The sequence below is a fragment of the Ictidomys tridecemlineatus genome, chromosome 4, assembly GCF_052094955.1.
Source record: "Ictidomys tridecemlineatus isolate mIctTri1 chromosome 4, mIctTri1.hap1, whole genome shotgun sequence".
Classification (NCBI taxonomy): Eukaryota; Metazoa; Chordata; class Mammalia; order Rodentia; family Sciuridae; genus Ictidomys; species Ictidomys tridecemlineatus.
The window spans coordinates 86,893,145-86,912,351 of NC_135480.1; the positions used below are offsets into that span (position 1 = coordinate 86,893,145).

Below are 19,207 nucleotides of genomic sequence, written 5' to 3' on the forward strand. Positions count from 1 at the left end.
GAATGTGGATAACAATAAAGGGGAAAATGGATATTAGGGATGTCTGTTATAATTAGATCTGTTTGTTAAAAAGATAATTGCAGTAACAACATGTAATATGGTTTGAAGTTGAGACATACTAAAGTTGATAAGACTTGAGAATATTTTTTGAGAAACTTTGGTAAGAAGTTCCTAAATTAAAGCAGTGCAATATATAGAAAGGTAAGGGGTAATATACTCAGAAGATACAATGAACATGATTGCTTAGCTTATTGATTATTTCTAATTCATCAAGGTGGTTGAGGAAAGGCTGTGAGAACAGTCTCCACAACTTGGCAAAGAACCTCACACTTTTAAGTACTCAATAAATACTTTTGAAATAAATTATTTTAGTAATATGAATCAAAGATACAAATAAAGTATAAGAATAACAAATAAAGAATAACAAATAAAGAATAAGAAAGTATAAGTTAGAAATATAAATGGTTATATATAAAGTTGCATTTATTTTGGAGCTACCCATCCCTCATCCACATGGAGAAACCAAATCAGCAACTAGAAATATGGATCTGAAACTCAAAAGAAAGATGGAATTTCCATTTCTATGGATTATAAATGTATGTTTAAGAGTGACTAACAAAAAAATGATAAATGAAGTAATGGGATAAGATAAATAAACAATAAGGTATAGGCCACAGATTAAGAATAGGGCTAAAGTAGAACCTTTAATTAAACTAGCATTTCCTATAGATAGAGAAGAAGAAAACAAATATGAAAGGAACTACAGCAGAGATAGATTTACCATAAAGTTAATGAGGTTTGAATTTCAGGATGCATTACTGTCACAGCCTCTACATCTAATTTTACATTGATAATTTGGCACTATTTGTTTTTTGTTGTCATTGTTTTGTTTTGGTTTTGAGGAGAAGTTTGGGGGCTCATGGTTTCACAGGTCTTAACAGTTCATAGGTGGCCAACTTCATTTTTCTGGGCCCAAGATGGGGCAGAAATACATGGTAGAGGGTGTGACAGAGGAAAGAAGCTCAAGGCATGGTAACAGGAAGCAGAGAGATAAACTCCCCTCACGACAGACAAAATATAAACCTCAAGGACATCCCCCCCTCAACCCAGCACCTCCAGCCACGCCCTACCCTCCTATAGCTCTTTAACTCCCTATTACAGAATTAATGTACTAAATAGATTAAGACTCTCATAACCTACTCATTTTACCTTTAAACTTTCTTGCATTGTCTCACACATGAACTTTTGTGGGATACCTTATATCTAAACTATAGTATTCTTTCTCTGGCCCCCCAAAACTCAGGCCCACCTTGCAATGTGAAATACATTTATTCCATTTCCAAGAGTCCTTAACAGTTCCAGAAGTCCAAGCTCAAGGCAAACTCTCAGTGTGAGTCCCTGTAAAAATCAAAAGCAACTTACATATCCAATGTTTAAAGGTAGAAATTAAATATTTCTATTCCGAAGTGGAAAAATAGGGGCACAGAGGAAGAGATGAGATGAAAGCAAGAACAAAATCCAGCTGAGCAAACAAGTCTTGTAGTTCCATGTCAGGCATCTTGGGCACATGGCATCATGATGTTCTCTCCAAAGGGCTTATGTAGCTCTACCCCTATGACTTTGCCAGTTACAGTCTACATGGCCTCTCTCTTGACTTATCTTTCATCAATTCCTGCAGCTTTCCTTAGCAGATATCCCATGTTACTGGCATTTCTTAATATCAGGGGTCTTTGCTCCAACTTTGACTTCCTTCTCACACACCTTGTTATATGGCCCTCTCATGGGCTGCCCACAGGGACTCCAACCCTGCAGCATCTTGCCCAGCCTCCCAGGCCTTCCTTTGAAATCTTGGTGAAGCCTCCATGTCCCCCTAACTCCAGTATCCTGCAAGCCCTGGGAATCAGCACCATGTGAAACAAGTTCCTAGGCCCCTCTATGCAGGCAAGATGCCCCACTGGTCTCTTCTCAAAGGAATATTTACTTTTACACCTTGAGCCTGAAAATGGGTATTATCTTGCCAATTCATGGGATGCCTTCAAGGCATCTTTCCTGTGATTTCTTGGTAAAGAATTTGGTGTTTCTTTAGTGGCTGTATTGTCTTTAACAACCACACCTTCCTTAGCCCCAGTTTTACTTCCATCTTCTTGGCCAAACTAAGTTTTTCAAATCTTTTACCTCTGCTTTCTGCAACTGGTTATCATGATAAACTTGGTTAAAAGCCACCAGCAATATCCATGCCACTACTTGAATGCTATGCTGCCTAAAAATTTCTTCTGCCAGATTAAAAGGTCCATCACCTTTAAATTCAGTGAAAGTCTCTTTAAATTTGCAGAAAGTCTCAGAACACAGGCAAAATGCAGACAACTTCTTAGCCAGAATATAACAGGAATGACCTTGAACCTATTTCCAATAGAGTCCTCCTTCTCCTCTGAAACCTCATGAGCCCAGTCTTTATTGACCACAGTCCTATCAGCATTCTGGTCTTCTGAACTCCCACCAAAATTGTCCATTAAGGTCCACTTATAACATTTTAAAGTTTTTCCAGCAATCACTAACTTTCCCAAAATTACTCCCACAGATTCCAAAATGCTCCAGGAGCTTACAAACCACATAGTCAGGTTAGTCACAGTAGCAACCCTACTTCTTGGTACCAATTTCTATATTTTAATCAGATTTTTCACTGCTGCAATCAATAGACCTGACCAGAACAACTGGAGGAGGAAAATTTTATTTGGGGGCTCATGGTTTCGGAGATCTCAGTCCACAGGTAGCCAACTCCATTGCTCTGGGCCTAAGTTGAGGCAGCACATCATGGCAGAAAGTATAGTGGAGGAGAGCAACTCAGGACATGGAACCACAAAGCAGAGAGAGCACATTATTTGTTCTTAATGAAGGTCCTCAAATTATATGATACTTATATCTTCATAAATCTGGAACTGTATCTTTTTTCCAGAATATGTTGTTAAGTATATAAAAATAAAGTCCAGAAAAAATACATAATGTTTCACCTTCTCTTTAAGAAAGGAAAAATTAAAATATGAATTTAATTTCCATTTATTTGCATCTAGAAACAGTGAAGGAATATACAAGTGATTAGAGATCAAGACTTCCAAATATATATCATACACACACACACACACACACACACGTACATACAAATATGACGAGATCTTATTTCTGAACCATATGAATATATTAACTATACAATATATTAAGTGAATATTTTACCATTATTGAAGATGGTCGATGGAGACATAGGGGCATTATGTTTTTATCTTTAATATACATAATTGAAATTTTTCATAATTAAAACTTTAAAAATAGCCTGCAGGAAAAGATATTTTAAGAAAATTCTATCCTATGAATAAAACACAAGAACAAAGTTATGAAAAACAACTATTTATTTAGTTGTTTATTAGTTTGATTTATCCCCAAATTACCAGGGTTAAACCAAAGAATCACCTGATATTCACCTCTTACTCTTCTTGGTGCAAAGAAGGGAATAGGTTGGGGGTTTCAATAAGGTCAGAAAATGGTTGGAAGAAAAATAGTAGGGCAAAAAAATTGGAAGGATTGGAGCTCTTGTAGATTCAATGAAATAATAAAACCCTAATATCCAGTAAGTACTCTAACATATAAGCTTAGATAATCATCAGTGAATGAGAGGTAGTAACTGGAAGATCATCACATAACAGCAACAGGAAGCAGTCATGGGTACTTGTGAGTTGATCTAAGTTTTGTCATATATAACTTTTTAAGTCCTTTTTGATAGACAACAGGAAGTTTTAATCAAGACAAGCCTCAGACTATAGCCTAGCACAATTACACATTTGTTAGCAAAACAATTCATGCAACTTGTTTAGTGATCTCAAAAACATCCCAGATCTTTGTGTTTTTAGGTTCTCTATCTATCATGAAAGAACCACAGAGGCATACATTAGAGGGACAGAATTCTGTGACTTCTGGCATTGAGCAATCAGAAAATTTCCTATGTTATGGCTACTCACAATACTGATGATGAATCAAGCCTCAGATTTTTGTTTTGTTTGCAGTACTAGGTATTGAACCCAGACTCTACCAGCAGCCCTTATTTATAATTTTATTTTGAGACAAGGTCTCAGTTAAGTTGGCTTTGAACTTTCCATCTGCCTGCTCAGCGTTCCAACTTGCTGGGATTATAGGTGTGTGCCATTGTGCCTGACTAAAATAATGTTTTTAATAACAATTGTTTAAAAGACTACTGCACTGATTTTAAAAGACTATTACAGATGCTATTCAAATTCTGATGGGGTTATATCATAATAAACTCATAGCAAAATATAAAAAAAATAATAGAAGCAAGCTTCCGATGCTACCCCTAAGGATAAAGGATAGAGATATTCTTGGATTCTCATGCTCTGCTCATGCAAGGGTAAAGGGTGTTTAAAATATGTTTAGGAACATCCACTTATCTTGAATACATCTAATTTCAACAAAGAAATCTCATTTTTTATGTATGTATTGTGGTGCTGGGGATTAAACCTAGGGCCTTATGCATGTGAGGCAAGCACTCTACCAACTGAGCTATATCTCTAGCCCAGAATTCTATTTTTAATATCAGGCTGTTCAATAGGCTGTTAATTTCACCAATAATGATCTATGTTGAATATTGAAAAATGGTCAATATTTGGTATGGTGTGAATGTGTGTGTCCCCTCCAAAATTCTTATGGTGAAATTCTAACCCCTGAGGCAATAGTATTGGAGGTGGGACCTTTCAGATATGATTATATCATGAATCTTTCATGATTGGGATTAGTGCCCTCCTAAAAGAGACCACAGAGAGCTAGTTAGCTCCTTCCACAACATAAGGACAGAGCCCAGAAGATATCCTCAATGTGGAAATGAACCCTCACCATACACCATTAGCTCCTTGATCATGTACTTCACAGCTTCCAGAATTGTGAGAAATGTTTCTATTGTTTACTATGTTACCCAGTATAAATTTTTTGTTATAACATCCTAAATGAACTAATATAATCTCTAAAACTTGATACTAGCAGTTTCAAGAGCATTGGTCCTTTAGGATTAGAATATTAGCAGACCACCCCATAACTGCATTCTTCATTAGCATATTATATCATCACCAATTGATTAGGGAAATGGACTGACTCTAGAGTTCAAGTTTGAACTAAACCTGATATAATAATATACTGGTTTTGCTTAAACATTTTAATGTAAATTATAGATATAATAGTGGAATATTTTCACATGTGGGTGTTTTAAAGAAGTTTGACAGTGTCAATGGAAAGTTAGAGCTAGAAAGTTACCTACCTACCTCCGAACCTTAAGTTATTACAGCATATGATGAGAATAATATCTCCACTCGAGAGAGCTACAGGAAAAGCAATGTTTTCAAAAGACAACTATGTCTTAGTGCTGGGGTGGGGAAGACATCTGTGTCTCATCTTGAATAAGAAAGTGAAGAGACTATTCATAGAGAAGTAAGGGAAGTAGAGTATGTTGAATACCAAAGTACACATTTGAAAGGCTTTGTAGTGAATACATACTGGAGGCAGGGTTGGATTAAAGGTTGTGCAAAGCAATATGTGGATGAAGTCTGGATGATTGTCCATAATAATGCATGACCTTGAACAAGCTACTTGCCTTCTCTATCTCTTGGTTCCCTCATATATAAAATTCAAATATCATCTGTTTATAGACCATAATGAGGATTAAATTAGTATATATTTATAAATCAGTTATTATATTTATAAAGTACTTAAAAATAAGAGTTATAACAGTAAATATTCGATAAATTTAATATATACTTCCCCCTTTATTTATATGGGTGTAAATTTTATTGGAAATTTAAGGGACTATGACATCAGATATAGAGGTTTACATAACAGAATTTAAACTCTGGACATTTCTGAGTTTCTTTTTCCCAGAAAAATATTCCTAACTTTAAGAATGATGAAAATTTCAAGATAAGAGGGTTTTTTTAATTAGATGTCAAAATTTATAGTATTTATACTATTACAAATATATGTTTACACGTATATAAAGTAACATTTTCTTTATTGACCAATTACATATTTATTTATTTATTTATTTACATATTTTTAAAAAGCCACTGAGGCTCGACTGATTCTTTACTATTTGATCTTTCTTTATCATCCCATAGTTTTTCCAAAATCAGTTCCTCCATTAGAAGAGGCCCTCAAGCAAATTCAGGAATCCAATTTAAAATCAGAAGTAAACCTTCCCCTTTCCCACAGGCCAACAATCAACTGGAGGTAAGTAACATTATTATTATGTATAATTGTTAGTATATAATAATTGTATAGCTTTATAATTTAAAATTTCTAGGCCTTTTCATCAGTTACTCCTCACCTCTGTTTTAGAGTTATTATTTTATTTTCACAAATTAAAATGAAGTAGAATAGAATGTAAAATTGCTCCAAAATAAGTTAGAATTCTAATTTGTTGTCTTGAGGTCTTTGGTACTACAAATATTGCCTATGTTGAACAATATTTCTGAAGTAAGAATAATCAAAATTATTTTAATATATTGATACTGGTTATTTATATTCATGATAAAAAATGTTTTTAATTATTGTGATACAAATTAGGTAAAAAAAAAAACTCAAGTAACTTTATGGTAGAAAAAATTTTTCTCACTGAAAATTTTTCCTGGATATCCTGAAAAGACTACAGCATCTGGTTCCTCTCCAGAATGGCATAATATATTAAATACTAACAAACTGATAAAGACATGAAAATTGATAATCAGTCTTAAAGAATGAGTAAAAAAATTGTGTGATAAAGAAGCATAGATTGAGTTTTAGGCATGTATAGGTCAGAGTATTATCAAAGTCATAGACAACCCTCTAGGGAAACAGAACTTGTTCAGAGTAAAAGGACTGTAGGATGTTGCTAATAGGACAGGAGGTGGTCTAGAAGTGAAAATTGAAATTAGATTGCAAAATTATGTCCAACTAAAGATTTGGAACTCTATCCTAGTGGAAATCCAGTGGAGGTTTTTTTGTTGTTGTTTTCTGTTTGTTTTGTTTTGTTTTTGTTTTGAGAACTAGAAATAGATCCTAAGGGTGCTTTACTACTGAGCCACATCCCCAACCTTTTTATTTTTCATTTTGAGACTGGGTCTCACTAAGTTTCTTAGGGCCAAACTGAGTTGCTGAGGCTAGCCTTGAACTTACAATCCTCCTGCCTCAGCCTCCCCCGTCTCTGGGATTACAGGCATGTACCACCATGCCCAGCTAAGTGGAGGTTTTTAAGCAAGGAAGGATAACATCCTCTTTATTCTTTTAGAAAGATAAATGATGTAAATGATGGAGAATAAATTAGCTAAATTTGGAGGAGACCAGGGAGAAAATTGTTCAGATAACCCAATAGATAAATCATTGTTGCCTAGTCTAAAACAGCACTGTTTTGTATATAGAATAAAGGACATATATGTATAAAGGATATATCTGATAAGAATGAAAAGATAAGGCTGGAGTTGTCACTCAGCGACAGAACACTTGCCCATCATGCACAAATCCCTCGGTTTGAGTGCCAGCACTAAGAAGAAGAAGAAGAAATAAAAAGAAGAAATAGGTTTGAGTGGTGAGGATGAAAGAGAAGAATAAAAATAATGCATTTTCACAATGCAGAGAAAGAGAAGTGACATAAAGAAATAAGAATTTAAGGATATTGACCAATTAGAAATATAAAAATTAGAGTTTAGAGAAAATAGTAGGAGGAAGGTGTCTATTCATGAGTTTAAAAGGATTTATGTTACAAGGGTAGTGGTGAAGTAAGAAAGGCACAAGAAAAAGATATTTCATGAAAAGATTATAAGGTTGTTATATGATAGGTTAAAGAGAATGAGAAAAAAAACACAAATACACATACAAGAAAGAGACTGAAATCTCGAATCTTATTAAGAGAATTTGTTGATTTTTTAAACAGTTTCATCTGAGTCTTTAAATTGAGAGGATAGGTATCTGAGTGGGAATGTGTTTTTTAAAACTGGCCAAAGAGGCCAGACGCGGGGGTGCATGCCTGTAATCCCAGGGATTTGGGAGGCTGAGACAGGAGGATCACTAGTTCAAAGCCAACCTCAGCAACAGCAAGGTGCTAAGCAATTCAGTGAGACCCTGTCTCTAATAAAAATACAAAATTGAGCTGGGGATGTGGCTTAGTGGTTGAGTGCCCCTGAATTCAATCCCTGGAACCAAAAAAAACAAAAAACAAAAAAAAGTCAAAGATGAGGTAAAAGGGCAAGGCTATAGAAATAGATTTGAAAGTTATGAAAAGTTAATAGATTTGAAAAAACATTTTGGGTTTTTTCTTTCCATATTTTTATTGGCGCATTATAGTTGTACATATGATGGGATTTATTGTTAAATATTCATACGTGCACACAATATAACAATATAATTTGGCCAATATCACTCTCCAACACTTCCTACCTCCCTCCCCTTCTCCCACTCCCTGAAAAGTTGTGTAATTTGTATGTGTAATTTTGTTTCCTCATCTAGACTGTAATATTAGGAACAATAGTTAAATTTTTTACATGGAATTATTCCCTCTAGCACTTAGTTTAATGCTACTCATATGGAATGTATTCCATAAATAACAGAGAGGGTATAAACTTTGCCTGGCATTTAATAGCTAAAAAGGGTACTCATCAGAGACAAAAACTGGGAGGAAACTTCAGATACAAGGAATAATTATTGAGTGTAAAGGTATAAAAGGTCATATTATGTTAATGAGTCTTCATGTAGTTCAATTTGCTAGTGAGTACAGTGGCAAGAGTTATAGGCAAATGGATTAGAAAAGGAGACATGAATTAAACATTGAAGAGCCTTGTTGAGGAATGTGTTCTACAAACAGCTGCCAAAAGATTTGAAACAAGCATACAGCATTTTATATATTTTATAAATATTGCCAGAATGCAAAGAATGGGGTAATACTTACAGTGGGAAAATCTGGCAAAATATATGATGAATTCTTAAAAGCATTTAGGAGATAGCTGGAAGGTAATAGGGAAGAATCAAGGATGACTCCAGGGATTGGAATTAGGGAATGGATGGTGAAATCATTTATCAAAATAAGGACTATGAGGATAACAGGATTCTCTCATGTTATAAGTTCTTGCCACAATTTAAAAATAAATGTTTTAATGATTCTGAAGGAGAAATAAATAGTTTTAGGAGAGGAAATAAATGAAAGGAGGATGGTAAGTTGTGAGCTTGAGATGTGGGATATTCAGGAGACCATTTCTCACGGTAAGAAATCTGGGCTATGAGAATAGATATGACAGTCATCAATAAATGGATAAATAAAAGATACATGGCTCAATATCTACCAGTGGTGGCTTGAGTTGAGCTAAATAAGCAAACTCCCATAAATACAGTAGACCATGTTTGGCTTCAACTAGAGAACAGAAAACACTGCAAAAAAGACAACATTCTTCAATGAAAAGAATCCTCAGAGCAGGCCCCAAAGCATATAGTCTTTGCCATGTCTCTAGCTTCCACAAATTACAGCTCCTCTGTAAGAAAGTGAGATCACAGTGGGTGGACCAAAAACCTGGATACAGACTTAGAAAGTAAACCAATATTGAATTGGTCCATAGAGAAGGAGATGGGATTTTGTTAGTCCTTTACTCATCCACAGTTACAGATACAGATAAGATTACAGATAGTATAAATAAGGTTACAAAGAGAGTACTGATAGATTAAAAAAGGAAGAGGGTCACATAACTCTCAAAAATTCCAGCATGTAAAGGACAAGCCAAGAGGAACTCAAGAAAAATCCTGAGAAAGAACAATCTGAGAAGTAGGAAAACATGATGAATAGAAACCAAGGAGATTAAAGTCATTGAAGTTAACGGTCAAGTGTCTATTTTTACAATTATTTGGTCAATTAGTTAATCACAAACAAAGCAATGCACTGAAATGGCAAAGTGGAATCAGTTAGCAATGTGATAAGAAACAAATGGAAGTTGAAGCATTGAAAACAATTAGAGTTCTCTAAGGAAAGTCACATCTGAAAAAAGATGACAGAAAATTACTTTCCTTTAAAAAATATCTAAGCCATTTAATATGGAAGAACTATGCATTTTTTATACATGGATTCTTCACTTTCAAGTTTTTATTTCTGTATAGCAGTTGTCCTTGATGTTAATTAGATGTTTTCAATTTTAAAAACACCTCTTTTGCACAATAAATGAAAGCATAGATATTTTTTCTTATTCAACAATCTGAAGTCATGGAAAAGTTAAACTGTCAGAATAACTTTGATTGCTCTGAAGCAAACTCATAGTTATTACAGCAAATTTGTGCTAAGATAAGTAAATATCACACATCTTTGTTTTATGAAAAATGATCTTCAGTCTATATTAGAATGCTTAGTTTTCGTGTTATTGTAACATATTATTATGATTCTGACTTCATGGTATGTATATATCTGTGTGTTTATACACACACACACACACACACACACACATATATATACACACATATCACATAAATGTTATGTATTTAGAAAATAACAAATGTATATAATCCTTAGAGAGGACTCTATGGTTTACTTATTAAGAAGTCTGACTTCTTTCCACATATAACTAATAGTACTAAATAATATATATGAAAGTGCTTCCTAAACTAAATGCTATATAAATATGAGATATCAGAATATTAAGGATCAGGTGTGAGGTTAATGAAAATATTTGAAGCAAATAAATATAATTAAGCTACAAATATTATGACATTAAAAATACATTTTCAGTATAATATAAACCTAAAATATCTTAAAGAATAAAATAAAGCCAAGAAAATAGTTTCCAAAGAAGCATAAATATTTCAGTACACATAAAGGATTATTCTTATGTAGAAAATGTTAGTAGTAGAGAAGTAATCAGACTTTGATCACAACCATCTCTTTATCACAAAGCTCATTGACTTGACCCTTCTGGCAGGTGTAGGGTAAAAGAGGACATATTCTTTGCCATATTGAATATTCTTGAATAAAATAATATTGTTGTTAAATATCTATCTCCAATATCCATGTATTCATAGTGAGACAGCTGATTCTAAACCACATGCTACCCTGAGAAGTTTGGCCAGAGCTGAGCAGTTGTCTATTTGACTTCTATTTGCCCTTTTTATCAGTGCTTCTTTCAGCCCCTATTCATGTATCTGAATGACTAACAGACTTCTGAAAATAGGGGCAAGGAGTAAGAAGGGGAACCTGAATAAGCTATGTACATTTCTCAGTCAATTGTGAGAAGACCCTGGTTGATCAATGGAAGATCATGCATGGACCCAAAGGACAAAAAAGTGACATGAATCAAAAAGCCTAGAGGCAGCCCAATTTAAAAAAAAAAAATCTTAATAAGGCTCTTTATACCTGCCTGTCCAAATGCTTTTCCACCTGTGCAGATCCATTCCTGCCTATCCAGCTGTCTCCACACCTGATCCCTACTTATCTGATCAGCTTTCTACTTCACGGGCTCCATTACTATCCCACCATTCCCTAATTCTTCCTAGTTACCCAACTGTTTCTTCCACCTCCCAGTCCCATACCCTGCCATCTGTCCCCTCTACTCTCCCAAAGACCTTTATACCAGCCCCATTGTCTTACCCAATCAAATATCTTCCTTGCCCTCCAGCTCCTGTTACTTCCAGCTTTTCTAGCAGTTTCCCTCATTTACCAACCCCCATTCCATGTGGTCCACCTGACCATCTACCTCACCCATCCCGAAGTTCTCCAATCATTTCAGATCCTGACTCACAGAACAAGTTATTTTACAGAACTTCCAGATCTAAACATTTCCTCCCACCACAGCATTCTACCCCTGCTACTCTAATGCCTGCACTTATTCGTCGTTCCCTTCCAGCTCGATTGGTTGTTTCCCCAGCCCCTTTGGAAGTTCTTCCAGTTTTGAAGCCTTCCTGTTTATCCAGTCATCCCCCTCATCAACAAGTCCCCCCTCTTTCTCGTATCACTCCATTTCCTGAATATCCTGCTAGATTGGATCCTTTGCAGTCAGTTCAGCAATCTGTTCCACAAGCCACGTTGTCAAATCAGCCCCAGGCCTTTGTAGACCATCCACCTTCCTCAGTTGTCTCCCACACACCTCCCTGTCATTCTTCATCCTCTTCTTTGCCTCCATCTCCTTCTACTTCCACATCCTCTTCTTCAGTGTTTTCTTCCTCTTCATCTATTCTGTCCCCTCCTTCACCTTCCTCGTCTACTTCTCCATCCTTACCTCCTTCACCTATTCCTCTTTTGCCCTCTCCTTTGCATCCATCTCCTTCTCCTTGTTTGCCTCCAACTTATTTAGCTTTTCCCTCTCCAGTTTCTCCTGTTTCTTCTTCCTTTATGATCTCTTCTTCCTTTCCCCCCATGCTTCACTCTTCCTCTATTTCTACCTCCCCATCTCCTTTTATTCCTATCCATCCCTTCAATCCTCCTCCCTGGGGGAAGAAAGTAGAGAAGAGAAGAGAAGAAAGTGGAGTAGAGAAGAAAGGAATAGAGAAGAAAAAGTTGAGAGACGACAACTTTAAAGGTAAATCAATTGAGTTTATTAGATCCTTTGTAGATTTAGCTTTATTCTGTTTGGGAAGGGTGACCAAAGGGGAAAGATTATATAAGCACAGGAAAGTGTAAAAGGAAGAGGCAGATACATACCCTCAAAGTTCAGGAACTTGTGTTAAATACTTTCTTGCTCTCTCTGATCTCTCTATGATAATAAAGGGATAATTAGGAATTCAATGATCATTGATCTTGATTATTCCAGTCTGTCCAAATAAGATATGTATGGGTATTGGAGATAGGTATATGCCACATGTGGCCATGGCACTTTTCAAAACATTTTTATACTCATTTAGTTGAGAATAATTTAACTGAATTGGAATAAATACCCTTGGAATTCACATTACCCTACAGCAGGCAGTCAGTCATCTATTTGACATCCTCATCCCCACCAGTCCTTCCCCACAAATCTTCCTCAGTTCTTTGCTTTTCACTTCAGTATGCATGCTGAAATGTAACATGCTATCCATTTCCAGATGATACAAAATTCTAATAGAAGATGTCATGCATTAATAATTTTGGGGTAGCACTTTGGCATACTAAAAGTAGACTCTATATTAAAGATACTCTTTCTGTAGCATGAAAAACATGCTTATATTCCTGAAACAAACTGAAAAAAAAATGTGTACACTCTTCCTTAAGAGCCACACTCCCAAACCTAATAAAGTAGAGAGGAAATTCCTGCCTACCCTGACAAGCAGTTTTCCTAGTTTCCATCTGCTTAAATCTTCAACCAACTCTCTTAGGGTTATAGAAATACCTATTAGCCATGACATCAACTCAGAACAAATGGTAATGCAGAATATTGTTATCCATATAGGAATGCTCTTAAAGGAACTGAGAACTAACTCTACACATTTCCAGGAATTACTTTTACCCCTGTCAGAATGGGATATAATAAAGTCATGGGTAATTGGGCATTCCTACATGAAAGAGTTGTTTAATCAGCACTATAGTCTCATAATCATTTTTATTTTACTATTGACTGCTTTAAATTCCCATTCTAATATATCTATATACTTCTCCAATATCCTTATATGTGATTATCTGGACACATACACACATATTATACAAATGTATATTTTATATACTTATAGAAATAAGTTAATTTTATTCAAGTGTACTCAATGTTTTTTTTTTTATGTCTGGTTCACAGAGCTATAGATTCTTCCTTGCCTTCAACATTGTCAAAAAATGACCATAAGAATCAGAAACATCTCTTATCCAAAATCAGTTGTGATAAAGAAATGAAGGAAAACAGCATGGCAAACGTAGCTGCTAACAAAAATGTGTTCCAGCTTAAACTGGAGGAAACTCAGAAACTCCTGGAAGATCAGCATTTAAGCAGTTTGCAAGTATGAAACTATAATGTTATTAATATCCTAATTTCTAGTAATATTTTGATCCTACTTTTCATTTCTCCACTAAAGAAATGTATGCCACTAGCTAAGAGTAGGCCATAAAAGAAAGTGTGGATAAATCGGCAAGAATGCATCACAGATGCTAGAAGAAAAGGCTTTTTAAATTTTTCCTCACCTCTTCCTCATTTTTCTCTCTGCCACTTCTTTTCTCTTTTACCATCTCCTATTTCAAAAGACATGCTTTATAGGTCAGGCACAGTGGCATGTCTTAATAATCTCAGAGACTTGGGAGGCTAAGGCAGGAGGATCTGAAGTTCAAGGCCATCCTGGGCAATTTAGCAAAATCTATCTCAAAATAAAAATAAAAAGTGCTGGGGATGTATCGCAGTGGTAGAGTGTCCCAAGTTCCATTCCCAGCACGTATAAATAAATAAATACATACATACATACATACAAGCAAGCAAGCTATTTGAAAGTATAATGGATCACTATTTTTCAAGATTATGTGAAATATGGCAGAATTATCTAGAAATGATGTTTCTAGTCTAACCCCTAGTAAGAAATTTACTTGGTTACATATTTTATAAATTAATGTAGATTGCATCTAATTTTTACAAAATGTTCCTGCACTTTATTTTTTATTGACTTTTGTGGCACTGGGGATTGAACTGAAGGTCTCATGCATACAGGACATGTGCTCTACCTCTGAGCTACATTCCCAACCCCATGTACTTTATCTTTCATGAAGAATTACACACATTTATGAGAATCTTAATAGATTAATATCAAGATTAAATTGGTCTGATTTACCCAACAATTAATCAATTGTGGTCAAGGCTAAGAAAACAAAACAGGAGATTTCTGCTGGTGATGATAATATGCCTTCTTGCTATAAACAATCATAATTATGAATAAAATATATGAAACAACTGTTTTTATATACTGGATAACAGGCAGTACAGGATAATATCTTTAGAAAAAGAATTAGCTAAACTTTATGATGATATGGGCTTTTAACCTAGATAATCTAAATAAACCTCAAAAAAATCAACAAGTAACCCAACTTCCTGTCACTCTTAAAGACTTTAAAATGTATACATGCAATAGCATAATGCTCATAATGTCAATTCAATCAGAATTTACTAGACATGTGAAGAAGCAGGTAAATATGACACATAACCTAGAAGAAAGTTAGTGAATATAATCAGGCACAGAAATGGCAGAGATAATGGAATTAATAAACAAAATCATTTTATAAATATATTCAAAGAATTAAAATACAATAAATGTAATGAAGAAATATATTTTTAAAGAATCAAATATATCTGAATTGAAAATTTCACTTAACAATTCAGTTATTACAGAAAAAAAAATCCTCAGACTTGAAGACATAGCAATCAATAGAAATTATCCAAACTGAAGCATTGGGAGAAAAAAGATTAGAAAAAATTAATAGCATTAGTGGCTTGTAAAACAACATTCAACAGAAAAAACAATAATTAAGATTCCACAATGAGGAATTTCAAATTTGATGAAATTATAAACCCACAGATTCAAGGAACTCAACAAACTCTACAGAAGTCTACATACACACACACATATACACACTCAAACACATATACACACCAAACAAAGGCACATCAAAATCAAATTAACCTAGAGGAAAAATAGATATGTTTACATGCAGGAGAACAAAGACAAGAGGACAATTAGTATAACTTATGAACAAAACTTGAAAAGCTGATAAAAATGTTTCATTTTTCAATGGTAGGGAAAAATGTACAGTTTATGAAATCGTAAATTTTCCAGACACCTCAGGGTGCATGCTTGTAATCCCAGCAGCTCCATAGGCTGAGGCAAGAGGATTTGAGTTCAAAGCCAGCCTCAGCAAATTAGGGAGGCCCTAAGCAACTCAGCAAGACCCTGTCTCAAAATATAAAAAAGAGGCTGGCCATGTGGCTCAATGGTAAAGTGCCCTTGGGTTCAATCCCTGATACCAAAAAGAAACAAAAACAAAAGAAATTTGCCAGACACCTTTAGAGGTGCTTTTGGAGATAAGAATATCACAGACTTAATGCAAACAGAAATCTTAGAGGCCTAGATAGCACAGTTCCATCTACCTTCTACCTTCTAATCCAGACTTCTGTATCTCACTGGATTCAGTGTCTCTGGAAGCCATCCAACCTTAGTTTCCTTACTGTTATCAATTAAAATAATTTAATCCCAAAACCAAACAGTGAAGTAGCTGTCCTTTGTTTTATTCTTCTGATTTGGTTAAGTGACTATCAGTACACAAAGTATGCCAAACATATTATGTACAAGGGATAAACACTAGTAATATAAAACTTTTATGAATAATATTTAAAACCTATTTCACACTAATATATCAAAAAGAATTAACTATATAAACTAAAATATTTTATCCTATAATTTATTTCCTTGATTTCTTGGCTTACTTTCTGGGCTACAAAAAATTATTTTTGTTTCATAGCAGAATATCTAAATTTTATGAAATTTGTAATCTTAAGATACACTACTTTTTAATTCATTCAGTTTTTTTTACTAGATTTATAACTTAGCATCTTAAAATTTATTGCTATATATCCAATATAGATTAATGCATTCTGGATATATGTGAAAAATCAGATATACTTTTAAACATTTAACATATTATTAAGTAATCATAAAATTTTAAGTAAAGATTGATAAATTCCATGGAAATTTTAGTGAAATTTTAGTGAAATAGCTGGAATTTATGAAAATTATTGTCCTACATCTCCAAAAAGGAATCATTTTACAAAGTCAATAGTTCATGACCCTAAACCCATATTATAATTACCTAAGAAATTTTAAAATAAGAATAATACCAATGGATGAACCCATACAAGTATTTTTTTAAATTTTTTTTAGTTGTCAATGGACCTTTATTTATATGTGATGCTGAGAATTTAACCCAGTGCCTCACATATGCTAGGCAAGTGCTCTACCACTGAGCCACAACCTCAGTACCCCCATACATATATTAAATTAACAGGACCCAGGAATAGAATTTTTTACCAAGATGGAACTTTTTTTATTTTTTTATTTATATATGACAGCAGAATGCATTACAATTCTTATTACACAAAGAGCACAATTTTTCATGTTTCTGGTTGTATACAAAGTATATTCAACCAATTTGTGTCTTTCTACATGTACTTTGGATAATAATGTTCATCATATTCCACCATCATTTCTAACCCTATACTCCCTCCCTTCCCCTCCCACCCCTCTGACCTATCTAGCATTTGTCTATTCCTCCAATGCTCCCCCTCCCTACCCCACTATGAATCAGCCTCCTTATATCAGAGAAAACATTCAGCATTTGTTTTTTTGGGATTGGCTAACTTCACTTAGCATTATCTTCTCTAACTCCATCCATTTACCTGCAAATGCCATGATTTTATTCTCTTTTATTGCTGAGTAATATTCCATTGTATATACGCCACATTTTTTTATCCATTCATCTATTGAAGAGTATCTAGGTTGGTTCCACAGTTCAGCTATTGTGAATTGTGCTGCTATAAACATTGATGTGGCTGTGTCCCAGTAGTATGCTGTTTTGGGTATAGACCAAGGAGAAGGGATAGCTGGGTCAAATGGTGGCTCCATTCCCACATTTCCAAGGAATTTCCATACTGCTTTCCATATTGGCTGCACCAATTTGCAGCCCCACCAGCTGTGTATCCTCTCCAACACTTATTGTTGTTTGTATTCATAATAGCTTCCATTCTGACTGGAGTGAGATGAAATCTTAGACTAGTTTTGATTTGCATTTCTCTAATTGCTAGTGATGATAAACATTTTTTCATATATTTCTTGATTGATATATAGAGGACACAGAGACTAACCCACAAAATTATAATTAACTCATATTAGACAAAGGTGCCAAAAACATGCACTAGAGAAAATAAAGCATCTTCAATAAATGGTGCTGGGAAAACTGGAAATCCATATGCAACAAAATGAAATGAGACCCCTATCTCTCACCATGCACCAAACTCAACTCAAAATGGATCAAGGACTTAGGAATAAAACCAGAGACCCTGCATCTAATAGAAGAAAAAGAAGCCCTAATCTCCGTCATGTGGGATTAGGCCCAAACTTCCTTAATAAGACTCATTTGGCACAAGAATTAAATCAAGAATCAATAAATGGGATGGACTCAAACTAAAAAGTTTCTTCTCACCAAAAGAAACAATCTGTGAGGTCAGTAGAGAGCTACATATTGGGAGCAAATCTTTACCCCTCACACATCAGATAGAGCACTAATCTCTAGGGTATATAAAGAACTCAAAAAGCTAAGCACCAAAAAAACAAATAACCCAATCAATAAATGGGCCAAGAACCTGAATAGACAATTCCTTATGTGACTTCTAAGATGCAGCCAGAGTTAAAAACTTTACTATAGACCATAAGATTAACTTTTATAAAAAGCATGTATCCCCTGCCAACAGGAAGTTCATATTAAGGTCACAGAGCTACTAGAAGCCTCATTCAAGTCCAGTAAGGGTTTCAGAAAAAGAATGCAATTTGTAAATAACTGTTTTGTAGGATTTCACTTCCCTTATGAGACCTTTGAAACTATAATTGTGATTGGAGTAATTAAATAATTACCTTAGGAGTTTGAAATTAAGGCAATCAGATTATAAATCTTTGTTATCTTCCTATTGTTTTACATTGAGGACTACTTCAGAAATATAGATTGCTTATACCCTTATATTTTTTATAGACATACTTTGATTTCTGTCTTTAGGGTTTTGTAGTTTTCATTATAGAGATCTTTCACTTCTTTCATTGATTCCCAAATATCTTTTTTTTTTGAGGTTATTGTGAATGGGGTAATTTTTCCTCATTTTCTTCTCAGAGGCTTTGTCACTGATATACAGAAATGCCTTTGATTTATGGGTGTTGATTTTATATCCTGCTACTTTGCTGAATTCATTTACTAGTTTTAGAAGTTTTCTGGTGGAGGTTTTTTGGGCCTTCTAGGTATAGAATCATATCATCAGCAAATAGTGCTAATTTAAATTCTTCTTTTCCTATACATATCCCTTTGATTTATTTTGTCTAATTGCTCTGTCCAGTGTTTCAAGAACTATGTTGAATAGAAGTGGTGAAAGAGGGCATCCCTGTCTTGTTCCAGTTTTTAGAGGGAATGCCTTCAATTTTTCTTTGTTTAGAATGATGTTGACCGATGCATAGATAGCCTTTACAA

At 34.5% G+C, this 19,207-nt stretch overlaps 1 protein-coding gene across 6 annotated transcripts in view; it reads left to right on the top strand.

Annotated features, from left to right (window-relative positions):
* Cep126 (centrosomal protein 126) overlaps positions 1-19,207 on the top strand; it is a 72,827-nt gene that overhangs the window by 20,283 nt on the left and 33,337 nt on the right. For 5 of the 6 annotated variants that reach the window (XR_013437854.1, XR_013437855.1, XM_078046915.1 and 2 more), the window contains exons 4-5: positions 6,165-6,276; positions 13,746-13,944. Coding sequence is in view for 4 of the 6 variants with exons in the window: in XM_078046915.1 (XP_077903041.1) it covers positions 6,165-6,276; positions 13,746-13,944 (311 nt within the window). In the remaining 2 variants the exon portion in view is untranslated. Of the gene's footprint in view, positions 1-6,164; positions 6,277-12,481; positions 12,564-13,745; positions 13,945-19,207 lie in introns of those variants that run through there. The other variant, XM_040285136.2, reaches the window with a different exon arrangement.